Source organism: Thermochaetoides thermophila, assembly GCF_000221225.1.
Source record: "Thermochaetoides thermophila DSM 1495 unplaced genomic scaffold scf7180000011822, whole genome shotgun sequence".
Lineage (NCBI taxonomy): Eukaryota > Fungi > Ascomycota > Sordariomycetes > Sordariales > Chaetomiaceae > Thermochaetoides > Thermochaetoides thermophila.
This window is the reverse complement of record NW_006383038.1, coordinates 2,903,090-2,918,592: the sequence shown is the minus strand read 5'-3', so window position 1 is coordinate 2,918,592 and position 15,503 is coordinate 2,903,090. Positions and strand designations below refer to the sequence as shown.

Sequence of the window (15,503 nt, the reverse complement as noted above, 5' to 3'; positions counted from 1 at the left end):
CGAATCTCGTCATCCCCTGCGAGTCTCGACCCCTGACCATCCCATTCTGTTCTGGTAAGTTCCCCTCTCTATTTCATAAACTCCACTCTCTTGTTTCGTTCCCGCTGAAAGACCCACCCAGGACACACTGGACAAGCTGTGGAGGCTTTGTGGAAAAAGACCAGGCCCCCACGCGAAAGCGATTATCGCCGGCAAATCAGCATTTGACGATTGCCGAGAGCTCGATCAGGACGAGGACAAATACACATCACTCATGTTATGACTTCAGCAAACATTCGATCTGATTGTCCTGAAGAAAGAAGCCAAAATCGCATCGTGGGTTTGTTTGAGATCGAATCGAGCCATGAAGAGTGAATCCCAGATCTCGGCAAGCAACGAGCCGAGCTATCGAATAAAAACTCTGACCCTAGTGCTTGGGCAAGATAGGGATAAGGCCAGTGCAGTATCCGACCCGAAACCCCTCCGGTCCTGTCGACAACTGCTGGTCTCGTTATCGTCTAACCACATCCACATTACTGCTCGGTATACGATCTATACTCTACCAGTATACCGACCGACCGCGTCGGTATACTCTACACTAACAATTCTTCCCCATCACTAACATTCCCTTTTCCGTGCCTAGGACTTGCTTAATCCTCTGCATTTAGCACTATCCTTAGCAACCACCTTATGCACCCCCACCGCCGCCCAACACAAACCCAACGCTGCACAATCAACCCAGCATCGCGTGATGTTGTGTCTACCCACGGAGTTTAACAACCCCCAAACTTTCCCAGTAAGGCAACTAGGTAAGCATGTGTGCGGCAAGCATCAGCACATGGTGCATAGGTCTCTGATATCTAGTCAAAACCTGCCAGTGAGAACCCTCACGTCGCAACATCAAAGCACCTTGACGGCTTGCGGTGCGGCATGGACGGGTGGGAGCGTGGATGCAGCATGCCCGTCGTCACACTGCACGTTGCTGTACTGCATGCATGCCCATGGACGTGAACCAAGTCGGAGATGACGGAAGAACTTCTAGAACAGTGGACATGAAGCAACTCCAGCTGAGCGGAGAGGTATCTTTAGTAGTAGCGATAACGATAAACGATAAAGATCCACAGATAAAAACGTGCTCAGCCTAGTGTGGCCCTCAGCCTTACATCTCATGAAAATTCTTTCCTTGTCTGAAGCAAAAGGAGGGCTGGAACGCGGCTCATCAGCGCCGGAAGAGACTGGCACACTCGCTCAATCGCTCGCGGGTAGGGGTTCGTTCCATGGACGTTCTGAGTACGGGAGCTTTCGCTGTGATGGGGACTTGGGCTGTGGGTATGGATCGACATCGGATGTGATGTGCATATGGATCACAGTTTAGTGTGGGTACGGATACTTATCAGTGGATGAAAAGCGTGCTGGGAATATCCTTATCTCTATTGATTGGTGAAGGAGCTCGGTGGATGATAGCCCGCGGGCCGAGAGGAGCTGGGATGCTATTATTGGATATTAATGAACTGAAGTGCAAAAGCGATTGTCAAAAATGCGAGTTGAGAACTTGCTGTGGTTGTCGTGGTTATACACTAGCTTTCATAGTTCATGGTCATGAGCGGAGTCTGGAAAGCTGAGTTGTGAGTGTGAACAGGAGTGTGAGTGTGAGCGCGAGTGAGCGTGTGAGTGGGACAAGAATGAATGGTATGAGTGTGAGACTGAAACTTATGGGCTTACCGCCAAGATGTGAGACTGAATGTGTAGCATGGATGTGATGTATGAAATTGAGTTCAGGCTAGCACTACTGGTCCTTCGCTCTGCAAGGGTCATAGGTGTAGAGGGAGGATGCTGGGTGTGTTATCTAACTTTTGCTATCTCTCTCGCAGAGACTTGGATTCAACCCCCATGCGCAAAAACCATCCTCTTCAACACCCTTTCAATGTTATCACCACTCCCCAGATCGGAAATCATTCTATCCTCGATCTAGCCTTCCCGTTCATCATCAAACATCACGCAACATTCCCCAGGGAGACGATGGCACGATCTTGACGCATCACTGCGGCTAATCCTGCATCTAAACCTATGTCTAGTCTCGGAGATTTCCCTCTCTATCACGCACCCTCAACGTTATAGTATGAACGCTATGCTTTAGGTCTGTGAAGCCGGACTGATGGAGGTTTGGCGTGCTTCAGGCCCTGACCACGAGGATACTACTGCAGGGGGGACACAGGGGGAATACAGGGGTAAGCATGCACAAAGCCAGGTACGATCGCCGTTAATATCCTCAAACGGGAGGGGGAGATGCACTGAAAAGAAGAGGAGGAAGGACTGCCGTCTGCAGTCGGCTATCGATCGATCTGCGATGTTCGCGTGGCAACCATGATCCCGCCCACGTGTGGTGCGGCGCACAGGCATGCAACGGCGCTAGCCAAGGTGTTGTTCCTCTCTTTTGGGGACCCACCCCTAGCTGTCAGATAACCTAGTGTAGTTTAGCAGCGGTTATCGGGGAGCAGAGGGATGAAGAGGTGATGTTAGGAGTCAAGACGGTCCAGGAACGAGAGTGGAGAGACCGATAACCGTTTTCCGATAGCCAATTCAAGAGTAGGTACTGTGTAGAGTAGTATTGTGTTGTAGAGGAATTGAGGTCAAACACATCGACGATGCCATGTTCAGGTTGGCGCGCGGGGATGGCTGGTATTGGCTGCGCGGTGGCTGATAAAAGTGGACCTCGGTGAGCAGCTGCTGTTGGGAGAGTTCTGAGAGATCAACAAGTCCGAGCATCCCAACTCACACGGCCGCCCACATCGGCGCCCTGTCTCAGGTTCTCAGCCCTGCGCCGAGCCGCTGGGTCGAAGGTCTGGTGCGGAATGGACATGTGGCTGGTCCCGCACCGGCGGGGGTGGACATTATGGGTGCATCATTGGCGTTACATCGGCGTGGTGATCCTCGGTCCACTCGCTGTCGTCAAGGTGCCCTCTTCGTCCTCTCCCCTGTTGCAGGTTACATGGCCTGGAAGAATGCAGCATTACACGATAGAGGCAGCAAGTTCGGCCAAATGGGGACGACGGCCTGTACATGCAGGTGTAGTAGGCGCGAAAGCCAATGCAGCCAAGCATCCCATCGGCGACGGCAAACAAGATGAGCTATGATGACAGGATGAGGAGGATTCAAAGCAGGAAAAAAGGGAGAAGGCGGGTTAGAGCTTTGGAGGAGTGTTCAGGTAAGAGGCGAACTGGCAGAGTTGAGCCCAGGTGACTCTTTTAGACATACCAAGGACACACAAGGGATACTTCGTGAGATAGCCAAAAGATGGGGTGAAAAGGACGGTTCCTCTTGTAATTCACATATTCAAAATTGTACATGCTTAAGATCTAGAGTACATGCCATGACCCATGATATCAACTAAAATCCCAAAACACAGTGGTATAGGTAACAATTCCAACCCTTCTCCTTCCCAACCCAGTAACCAAGCCAGTAGGTATACACACACAAATCCATGAACCTGTGCGTCGTGACACCCAGCCCAAAAAAAGACATCCAAACGCCTTGTAAACCAACCAAGTTTCCCCGATTGTGCGGTCCCCGAGGAGAAAGTGCGAGCTATAGCATCCGAGAGTCTCGATTTTTGTTGTAATTCCATCAGAAAGCTACAATGCTGCGCAGTTTGCTTGCGAGCTTTTCCAATTTCCTCTTGGAGGTTTCCGCGGGTACAAGACTGTGCCTGCTGCCAAAACAGTATGATGTGTGAAGTCCCACTCCGGGGCCAGCTTGGGCAAGCATGGTCTCCTTCCATTGGAGCCACTCCTCAAGATCCTCACGGCTCTGGGTAGCCCGGCTGGGAGACCTGATCCAGATACGGGCAAATCTGACCTTTGAGGAGAAGGTGTCGTCCGGGAGGATGCTGGCCGTCTCGGGCCGTTCATATAGAGCGGCAGTGGGATCCCTTGGAGTCTTGGGGAGCCAGAGGGTAGACCACCCAGTTGGAGTGCGTCTGCGGTGAGTGTATCCAAGCTCGCTCTCAATATCCGAACCAAAAACTGTCTCCAGCTCGGACTCGGCAACTTTCAGCTCCCAGCCATGTTCTTGTTCAATGACCTGCCGGAGCCACTCATACTCTTCCTCAGGCATCTCCATACTAGTGCTGTCACCATAGAGAGTCCAGGTGTACTCCCGGGTGGGGCCAGTCAAGCACAGGCCAATGTGCCTCAAGCGAGGGAAGGATGAGCGTAGGGTATCATCGAGCTGGCTGAACATGGATGAGATGGTGGAGGTGTGAGGGTGGAGCAAGCGCAGCCAGTGGTTGTTGCAGCGGACGTCAAACTCGAGTGTCTCGAGGTTAGGGCAGCGCCTCTGGAGGGCAGGGATCAGTGTCTGCAGAGCACTGTCCATCTCCTTGTTGGGGGACAGGTGAGATTGGATGAGAGCGTATGGGTCCACTGGGAAGGGGACGGCCAGATGACGAAGGAAGGCCGAGTTGCGAGGGCCGATGCAGTCAAGGAACCAGCGGAAGAGGAAGTTGGCCTGAACCTGGTGTGGCGCGGCAGACGAGTCGGCCGGAAGGACGAACTTGTTCTGAGAGTAGAAGACCGAGCTGGCCTCGAGGTAGACCTGGCGGCAGGTCAGGAAGAGGGAGACCAGGCTCTGATGGAGCGAAACGCCATCATCTGATTCCCCCTGAGCATCGCTTCTCCTGTAGATGTGGACAGGCTCCGGGAGGACAAGCAGGTGCTGGTAGATCTGATTGCGGATCTCGCCAGGGAGACGCAGCAGAGGAGATGTCTGAGTGGTTGGCTCCGAACGGATTTGGGATGAAGATGGTAAAGGTGCAGGTGAAGATGATGATGAGACTGGGAAGAGGCGGTAGCAAGATGGTGCCGAGGGGCAATTCGACCGCGGTCTGAGGCCCAGCATTTTGGATATATGAGTATGTCTGGGGATGTGAAGTGATGCGTTGCCTGACTGCCCAATGATGGTGGTATGATGAGTGGCAAGAGTCCTTATGAGGAAGATGTCAAAGACTCAAATCAAGAAGCTGTCAGGCCCAACGCGGCGAGTCAACTGTCGACGACAAGAGGAGTGATGCGAGTTTGGCAGCGGGCCGCGCTCAACTTATATCGCGATGCTTCCGTCGCGCCTCGCGGCGTCCCGGATGATACTGTGGTCGTACAATGTCGTACAAGCAGCGGGCTAGTCGGCGGATGGTCGAAGATTAGGTGATAGGCCGATTAGGTCGTTAGGTCGTGCAGTAGTAGGCCGAGTGGCAGACTGCCGTAGGTTGCCCGTCGGCGTGGGACTCGCGTGCGCGGTAGGTGGGAGTGCGGTAGGAATGGGAGTGCGGAGAAGGCTGCGTAGGGCGTGTGCCTTAGACAGGACAGGACACTCCGGGATGGATGGCAGGAACTTAGGAAGTCTGGGGCTGACAGAAAACGTCCGATCTGAGAGTCCGCTGAGGATAGTGCAGCCTGTGAAGTATGGGCGTGTGCCTACTAGCTGCCGGCCTAGACACTCGATTGGGCAGCTACCGGTCGGTCTGGTCCTGCCGTCCTGCAGTCTTGCAGAGGTGCAGCCAAAATGCAGCCAAAGTGCAGGCGTTGGTGAACTGACTGTCAATTTGACATGCAGGAGCTTGCGCGCGGCGCCGCCTCCTGGCTCCTTCCCAAGTGCCTTGGCTTCTTGGCTCCATGGAAAGCATGGAAAGAATCAGCCAAGAGTCGAACCCTCGAGCGAAAGCGCAAACGGCCGCCAGGCGCTCGGGAAGGAAGGTATCTGACAGAATCCCTAATTCCACGTTCCACGTACAGGTGCGAGTGCAAGTGAGAAACAAGTGCCAGCCAGCGAAGTATGGGTGCTGGTGCAAGTACAACCTGGGCTTCCGCCCAGCCCATCGCTGAACTCACACCCTCGCCCTGGACCGGTGTCCATTGCTGGTTCCCACCGACCGGGGCTCTCCTCCTTCTGAGTCGATCATGGGTTCCAGCTGCTGTTGCTGGGCTCTAGGAGTACCTGGAGGGTTGTGGCCGCAGCTTGCGTCGAGACCCAGGCCCGCACGTGATTGGCCCGATCTTACGATTGACACTGTGCGAAAACCTGGGCCAGCTGGACGCTAAACTTGCCAGGATTGCCGCTAGCATCTTATCGCGGCAAGACGTTGGAGAAAATGCAACTCTGTGGCCTTGGCAGCCATTCTCAATGCGATTCATGCGATTATCCGCAGCACGCCAGTGGCTAAGTGAGGGCCCAAAGGATACGCCAACCCCACTTGGCGCTTGTCGAGTTGCATCAGAGTGCCATCAGCCAGTCCCCATCACTGTCATCCAGCCCCCAGGACGCGACTCGCAGCTGGCTTTCTGCACCCCTCACAGGCTCACCGTTCTCCTCCTCACAGCACCAAGACCAAGACAGCCGCTCCCCCGACCGCCTTCCCCATCCCCGCGCCTCACACTTTATTTGCGTGGTTATCGGAGTCTTGGAATTGCACATGCTGCACGATCGCTGCAAGATGGACGCGACGCGGGCTGATGCCATCGTGAGAGTCAAAATCACGCACAGCTGAAAGTACAATTGATGAAATATCGCTGATGGTCAGAATCCCGGTCATCAATTTGTCTGCTGCCAGGTTCCAGGCCCGTCGCGCAGCAATCGCGGGACGGTCCAGTTCAGCACCCAAGACTTCAGTGTCGAAGTTGTGGAACTACAGCGCAATGTGGACTTGCAGTGGATTGTGGATACAGAGGTGGCTTGGTGGACTCTGCTTGCGATGACCGGGAGTGCAGGTCGGTCGTGGAGAATCCTCTGCCCAAAACGTGCGATTCGTCTAGTCTAACCACACCAAGCAAAGCCTGGCCTGCACTTGGGTAAGGGTTGGGGCTGGCCACCGATCAACCGAAGATCAGTATCGGATCGCGATTCGCGAATCTGAGAATGCCGTCCTCGAGATAGTGTAAGTTGCACATTTGTAACAAGCCTTGGCTTTTAGTGTGTGGACAGGTCGTCGAGGTGGTCAGTTACGTGGAGTCGAATGGCTCCATGGCATCTCCCCAAGTCCAACGTCTGTTTGTCTTGTCATCTGCTTTCTTAACAACAAATCCTCTTACCAACTTCCTAGCGACCTACGTAACACACGCGTTTCTCATTCCGATATGACTCGTTCCGTCCTCTCCCCTCACGTCGGCTTGTGCCCGAATCCTATGATTGGCTTTTCAACGGCTGACGCGGCCATGTCGGCTTCCCTGTGGCTGGCCCTGAAACTGTTGCCACTGGCTCAAACCGTTGAACGGCACGAAAGCGAAAAGCGAATGCGACCGCGAGCCCAATTCTCTAACCAACAACACCTTGATTATGAAATCAGCTCTGTGATACTCGGACTTGGAGCCATGAATCTGGCCGGCCAGAATCTTCTTGCGCATATAAATTGCGTGTTGAGCAAGATACCTATCTTCCTAGGCTCAAGAGTCTATTCCCGAAGCAGACTCGCCGGGTTTTCTGGACTCAAGGTTCACGACAATCGTGCTCTTACCCCTCACGAAACCCCTCTCCAAATTGCAGATTACCTAGGCAAATTGCCATCTCGAGTCCGATTTCCTTGACACCCTGGTGGGCAGCGTAGCAATCACAACGCGTGCTGGGCCCCTCTCCTGCAGGTAGAAGTGGGTTTGGGTACGGAGGATTTCCAGATCTGGACACGACAAGCCCTTGACCAAGATCCAACAAGCCCATCCCCGCATTGGCGCACATGGCTCCCGGTGAGCACGTCAAAGGTCAACCAGGACAACCCAAGATCAAGCTCTACTGGTCCGTTGCTCTAATCTGGTTTCCCCTGCCTCAATACTCATTTTGGGCATATTATACTGATGTAGTTTATGTTATTTTGTTTATCTGTTATCACAGTGCCTTGTGCTACTCTGTCCCTTATCGGATTCTCTGACAACGTTTCCCAGGCTCAATGCCTCGCGGTCTCAGCGAATTGCCTGGCTGCTGGAGGAGCTCGGACTAGACTATGACGTCGAGCTCTTCCAGCGCACCCCTGACATGCGTGCGCCCCCTGACCTGCGAGATGTGCATCCTCTGGGCAAAGCGCCCGTCGTCAGCATCTCGATTCCCAGCGCCGAGAAACCCCTAATTCTCGCAGAGAGCGGATTCATTGTCCAGTATCTCTGCGATCACTTTGCCCAGAACTCAGATCTGGTCCCAAAGAGGTATCGCGACAGCAGCCACGAGGGCATCGTAGGTGGCGAGACGGACGAATGGATGCGCTACCAGTACTTTCTGCACTACGCCGAAGGCAGCCTCATGCCCCAGCTGCTGGTCGGCCTAATCTTGTCGAGTGAGTGTTGAGGTTCACGTAATCTGTAACGGCTGGCTACCACTATCTTAGCTGCAGCGACCGGCCTAGGTAGTCGTACTTGTACTAGCCTAGCCTGTCGCCCTGCAGGCTGCAGCCTCGTCGACCACGCCACCTCTGACATTGCTACACTAGTCCAAGCCATTTGCTAATTGTAATCTCCCCTCATATGCACACTAGTCCTCAAGAGCCCCAAGATCCCGATCTTCATCCGCCCGATCACATCAGCCGTCGTCGACAAGCTGCAGGCCGCGTACCTGGCTCCCGAGATCTCAAGGCATCTCGACTTCCTAGAGTCGCAGCTTGCAACATCGCCACGTGCCGGATCGTACCTTTGCGGGCCACATCTTACTGCCGCCGATATCCTGCTCTCATTTCCCCTGCAGCTGACCAAGCAAAGGGCCGGCGGCCTCAAAGTTAGCAAGGGCGAAGGGAAGATCGTCGACAAGTATCCTAGGGCGTGGGAATATCTGCAGAGACTCGAGCAGGAACCGGGGTATAAGCGAGCAGAGGCCAGGATCAAAAAGCTGCTGGAAAGTAAGGAGCAGACGAGCTGAATCACTTTGCACAGGTACGTATGTCCGGGGTGAGAAGAGACGAGTAGGTCGAGTTACTCAGACAGGTTCGTATGTCAGGGGCGAGGTTGAGGCCGATGAAGTTTGCTTGTTTACGGGGTGCACCTTGTTGTCTCTCATTCACATATTTTACTTCTTTTAATGAGTCACCCTGACAGCCTAATGAACTCGTGTATTTCCAATCATACTATCATATCTCTAGGTCCGAGCAGGAGTGACATGAATTACCCTGAGTGCATTTCACTTTTCTTCATTCAATCCTTTCTCTCATGTGCCAGAGTTGTGTCAAACTCAAACATTATCCGACCGATGGTCAAATTCGTCTCTAACATGGAAAGGCTGTTCATACTCTTAATCACTCAGATATTATGGATATAGCCCGCGCTTGAAGATTTGCTTCCTCCAAATGAAGATTTATTTTCCCCAAACAATCTTCTGGACAGATGGCAAAATGCTGGCCATCTTCCAAGTAACTCCAGGTAGTTCTTTGATTGATTGCGGGCTTGAGTTACTGTGCCGTCATAAGGTTTCATAAACTATCGCTCCGAGAAGAAAGAGGATGAGTCATTAGTCCAATTGCCAGAGTAGTAGTTCATGGCGTGTTGTTGTCTGCAACGATATGTTAGTCAAATTGAGCCTATTTACTTATGGAAAAGTACTATGACAGCATTATTGGATCACTCACCCATTACAGCAAGACGTTCCCAGCAAACCACACGGCCACATGGCTGTTCCTATCTTAAAAGCTACTTGGAGCTTGAGGACGGTGGTACAGTCCCTTCAATATACAAAACCGTGAGATACGGCAACCAGCTCACGTTAGCGATGGCAATGTCCTCTAAACTTCCAGTTTGAACCGTTGTCGCTCCTCGATCATGTTATGGAAAAGCATAGCACGAATGCATGTAGACGCCCCATGCACTAGAAGCATATCAGTCCCAAATTTTGAATCAGGCAACCAACAAGCCTCATCACAAAAGGCATTTTGAGTCGACCTGTGGATGGAAATTACCTAGGTCTTTGACGCGGGTGTTGGGGGAAGGGGGAAGAGATATCTGAACTCCAACAAGGGGAACGTACTGGTTCGTGGGAGCCACCCTGATTGTATGCGATATCAATCCTTGGGTTTTTGGAACTGAGGAATATAAAAAAGGATAAGCATCGGCGGCCGAAAACGGATCCTTTTCTTCCCGTTGTTAGCGATACAGTTTACAAATAGATCAAACGATATAGCTTAAAAACTTGTCATGAGAATGAGTGCAACATTTGTGGTAAGATTTCCCTTCACAGTGAACATTATCAGCGGGAGATATAAATCTATATGGATAGGTACTATCGGCTTTTCCTTCACAATCTGACATATAAGAGGAGAAAAGTGCACCGTCAACCTATGTGACTATTTCACAACTTCCTGAGGTGGGTTCGAAAGTGATCACCAGGTTAGGGAATGAGAGACAAGTTTCCACACAGATCATATAACACTGTGGTCACTAGTCAGGGGCACCAACTGTTTCTGTTACTGACTGGAGTCCCTGTGGGCTTCTTTGGACAGGTGGCTAGCTGTATCCTTATATATACGATGTTGACCATTACCCCATGCTGACTATCACTGTTTTTTGAATGATTATCCTACCTGTGTAATAAACTACCACTCTTGGCTGTGTAATTATTATCGGGGCATGCATGACTGCCTTCTGATGGCCCAGTTATCTCGGGTCCTTTCTCCCTTGCAAGTTGGGCTTTTCTTTCATGTCTTGTTCATAACGTCAAGAGAAGGATGTTATATAAAGAGCTAGTCGCCACATTCTCGATAAATGGTTGGTTTATCGTTAGAGTTGCTTTAAAACTGTAGAAGACTTTATCTTTAACCTATGAAGTTCAATTTCAAATATTTTATTCAACCTTTTGAACAAAAGAGATTATTAGAACCGACTACCTATATAGTACATAGTGTTAAAAACGCTTATACAAATTCAAATAAAGAGCATATGAAGTGAAAAATCAAAAACAAACAAGTATAACATTAGTACCCTAGAGGGTTAATTATGAGCCCACTTTGAAAGAAAGAATATTAGATAAGCATGTTATTCTACACTATCTTAGAACCTTTTTCACACCCCTTCCTATCGTTCTTAGCGGCTACCGACGCTTCTGCCGGCGTAATGAGCTGTATGTGACGATCCAGACAGACCTCTTCAGATGGGTTCGAGACATACCAGATCGCTGGACCTAAGATATAGGAGTTTTCACACAGTCAAAATGATTCCTGTAGTCATTAGTCTAACAAATTGTTCGTATTGCTGACTGGAGAGCTTCTTTGGCCAGATGGCCCTGCCTGGAATCTATATACCCTTGTGGCATCCCTTGCTTCTTCCTGCTCAATGGCACAAACTGTTGAGGGTTAACATCCTTAGGTGTTGAGAATCAATACCTCTTGGCGTTGAGGAACTACTCCCCAATGCGTGGGGTTGTTGGGGGCAGATATCTGGGTTTGATACGTCACAACTCCCTTTTCCCCTGATCCGTTGGTTGCACGGAACCCACTTTTCTAGATAGAGCCTTTGTTGGTCTTGACACGGTACAAGCTCAAAAAGATCAAGCAGATTAATCCAAGTTGAAGGCATAGCATCTAGCTCCGGCTTCGAGAGATTCCGTTTGGTAAGGAGCATCTTTATCATACAGGCCGCTTCATCCAGAGACTCACCAGCTGCCTGGCTCCCAAAACCCCAAACCGCGGGCACCTCCTCCAGTTCGAAGGTGTCTCCGGCGCTGGAGTTGCTAACCGGAATACAGCAATAGGCTCAGCAGAAGCGGAAGCTATGGAAACAACGGACTTTAACGCCAGACTAAGATTCCCAAACCCCCTTACCACGGCTGGTCCCGCTTGCATCAGGCAGCTTCTGGTCTCGAGGCTAGGCCCCAGTGGGAGCCCAAACGCCTAGGCGTTAGGGCGTGGCTCGGCCTCCCCACCAACGCTCCCAAGAGACGCCGAGTGCCTTCCCCCAGGCATGCGTGGATTGTGGCGGGCTAACTGTAATGGGTGACTTGGTCTGGTGCAGGCAGGGATCGACAATAGGTCAAATGGGTTAGATGATGGTCACTGACGATGTGGGGTGCACAGCGAAGTCAATTACTACGTGTAATAATCTTTCTTGGTCCTCAGTGTCCTTGTGTCAGGGAGAGGAGGGATTAAGGGAAGTCTATCATGACCGGGCAGCTTCTTTTATAGAATCCTCATCATGCCTCGGCCATATGGCTCATTTTCTTCGGTCATCTGGCTCTAGACATCTTCCAGGATCAGCCACGTATTTGTGCCGCTCACAATCATCCTGTCTCTGATGTCCCTTGTGTTGGCAGTCGGGGACATCCCTTTCCTTGGACTGCCGTGTCCATGTGACACTAACAAGCCTGCCTCGGCCCTTTGGGATGGACACACAGCCAAGCCTTTCCTCGAAAGGTTCTCCCGGCAGTGTCTCTCCCGCTGGCTAGCGGAGGATTCGGGCCATGGCGACTTCTCAGAATACCATGTGCGATTCCACTACTCCCGAAGGGCGCTAGAGAAGTGCCCCTGCGGCAGAATAGCATCTAGAGGTCACTTCTTCCCCTGCCCCCTCGCTACCTTTAACAACCCGCTCGCCAGCAGGCTGAACCCGAGGGTGTTCTGGTTCTCTTCAACTATTCATGTCCAGGGCCTCCCAGATCGGGCTCTGGGGCCAGGCCTGGGATGCCGCCACGGGGCGCCTTATCCCAACATTGAGACCCCTCCACTTCCCCCTCCGTACGCGATCACAGTCCCACAGGGGTATTGACCCCGACGCCGATTCCTCGGATTTGGAGTCGGAGCTGTAAATCCACATCCCTGGGTTCGTACAAGTGTGAACCTCCCATTCAACCCAGGATACACAACCCCCCTTGGCTTACACCGGTTTTGCCTCAAGTGCAGGCTTTTCCTCCGGCGTTACTTGTATGTAGGTTAGTTCAGTAGCTATTGCTCGCCGTCGTCGTGGGCACGACCTAGCACCCTCAAGGGTAGACCCGGTCGAAGAATAGGATAAATAAATAGATACGATTCCCAACGTCAGAGAGCGGATCCCTTATAGGGATACCACCTCCAATCCCTCGATCGTCCTTGCTATCTGAGAAATGGGAAAGTATCTATAATTTAGGTAGGCGAACAATCCATTAGCATAGTAGCCAACCGGAGATAGTCAGCCAGTCAAAACTAAATCGACAATCGGGCCATAGTTATTGCCACCGGCTTTAGGGACAATAACTCCGATGGATGCAGACGAACATTGTGGTGCCTATTCACAGAGCAACTCGTAAGGCAGATATATTCACTTCAATAACCAGGTCCTCTAGTGTCGTAGAATACAGAAAACAAGCTCCATACCTAATATCGTTTAATAGCAAATGTACAAATCGAGTATCACCGCCCTTTCTTGTAATATGTACCCATCACTCGTCGGCCGCACACAGTCCAGGCCTCTCTGTTGCTTGACTCTGCTGTCTTATCGCTCTCACTTGCCTCAGCACTTTCCCAGGCACTATTCCATGCTTCATTAATGTATTTCCATCCCTTAAACAACAGCTGCAGAAATCAGACTCATTACACGAATACATCACGCAGTTCAAGAACGTTCGAACCTTCTTACCCAGTCTTTGACAGTCATATGACACAAAATTTACCCCTCTCTGAAAGAGATCAGGGGGAGTCTTTCTATTCAGAAGTGCTCCATGTCCTTCGGGGAGACCCTGCCAGAGCAGTGTGGAGAGATCATTCTGCGCACAAAAGCGTAAAGCTTCACCAAACTGTCCAGCTGCAAGCAGCCTGCAGACAAACCTCGCAAGGTCTTTGGTGTGGATGTTTTTTCTTTTGGAGGAGTCGAAAAAGTGCTGAGCGATGTCCAGGCCTATTGGAGGAACTCGGCCATCAGATAGCAGAGCTTTAACAACCTTCGTATGGCCAAACTTTGCAGCCCAACTCAGCGGCGTCCGGCAAAGTTGTCTTGTCGGTCTAGATCAATATCCTGGGCATGCACAAGAAGTTCCTTTGCGATATTATTGAACCCGTAGACACAAACTATCTTGAATGCATTCTGAGATGGTCTGAAATTCTCTGAATAAAACTAAGACAACTTTCTGATTTCGCAAAATTTGATACAAAGCTTGTAACATCATACTAACCCATTCCGATTTTGTCAGCAATTCAATCAGCTGAGAAGTGCAGACACAACATGCAGATGCATAATATCCCCAGCAGTCAACAGCATTGGCGAAGAGAGGGTTTTTTCAAGTCGTTCATGCGCCTGCTCATACGTTCTGACAGGGCCAAAAAAAGTCTTTGAACAAAAGGTATGACACGCATGTATTTGCGATACCGAGGTGGGCGTTTCGGAACCACCGAGTCAAAGCATTCTGGAAGTACTCTGAACTGTGTACTGAGCAAGTCGAATGACTTCGCTTTCTTTGTCGATGACAACGAGCCCACAACATGCCGAAAGCATATCTTCGGCATCAGGAATCGCGGTTTCATCAAACATGTCCTCACTATCCTTGACAGCCCATGCATACTGAACATCTATCGTTTTGAGGGGACGTTTGGCGCAGATGATCCAAAATAGCACATGGTTGGCAAGCTCCTTGTATCCAGTCGGTTACTTATTGATCAGCTCCATTGCGTTATTATATGCCCGGTGTAATAGGGTAAGCTTTGGCTCTTTCATAGAATCGCTTGGAAGCTCGTATAGTGTTATCGGATAAATTTTGCGCTAACCTTATCTTTAAATGACTCGAAGAAGTGATGAGCGAGTAGAAACCTAACTGTGTAAGCATAAGCTCAATTGGATCAATAAACCATAGTTGATGGGACAATGACAACTTACATGTCATCTGCGACATTGGCAATGCAACTGATGATCTTGCGTTGAAGGTCTGAGTACTTTGGGACAGCGCGCAAATTAGACATCCGATTTCGCAAATATCCCTCGATGTCATCCCTTTGGGCTATGATCTCGAGCCGGGAGTGCCCATCAAAAGCTGCCGCAATATCAGGTACAGGGCGGGATGTGGTCAGGAGGTTGATATTAGTTTCTCTGGGTTGAAGACAGAGGAGTGTTTCAATGGACTTTGAACGAACATTGTCGCTCATTTAACTTTGTGCAGCGCATCAACAATAAAGACCCTATACTATATAGTGCAGCAACAGCATGGAACATCTCCTCGAGATCGCTCAACGATGTGAAGTATGTGGATGTCCAAACTAAACCCTTACGATTCTGATTCTTCGTTGTTAGGGGTGCGCATCGATCGAGATTGTAAGGTCATGCGTGAGGGAGAGTGGGGAGGGCGTTGAGTAGAGATGGCGTGTCCTGTTTTATGGTCCCTGGCTGAGCCGTAGAGTTCGAGTTGTGATTTTCTATTCTCGAATAGTTGATATGAGTGCCAAAACGCTCTGGGGTTTAGGCGTCCAGCAAGGGGGCTGTCAAGGGAGGAGAGTGGGCACTAGAGGAAGTGGCCTCTGGATACCGTCTCGCCGCAAGAGCAAGTTTTGATCGCACTCGGCGGGTGGTTGAACCGGACGTGATACTTGAGGAGGTCACTGTGTCCTGATACCTCGGCAA

At 51.0% G+C, this 15,503-nt stretch overlaps 2 protein-coding genes across 2 annotated transcripts; one reads left to right on the top strand and one right to left on the bottom strand.

The window, feature by feature from the left end:
- Window positions 1-3,603: 3,603 nt before the first annotated feature.
- Window positions 3,604-4,875, bottom strand: CTHT_0072290 (uncharacterized protein; the record flags this gene model as incomplete). The annotated part of the gene is made up of 1 exon (XM_006697427.1): window positions 3,604-4,875. The coding sequence occupies one exon, from the start codon at window positions 4,873-4,875 to the stop codon at window positions 3,604-3,606; it is 1,272 nt and encodes a 423-aa protein (XP_006697490.1).
- Window positions 4,876-7,696: 2,821 nt separating this feature from the next.
- CTHT_0072280 (glutathione S-transferase-like protein) lies at window positions 7,697-8,862 on the top strand (the record flags this gene model as incomplete). The annotated part of the gene is made up of 3 exons (XM_006697426.1): window positions 7,697-7,755; window positions 7,902-8,287; window positions 8,486-8,862. 3 exons carry the CDS (start codon window positions 7,697-7,699, stop codon window positions 8,860-8,862), a joined length of 822 nt encoding a protein of 273 aa, XP_006697489.1.
- Window positions 8,863-15,503: the final 6,641 nt, after the last annotated feature.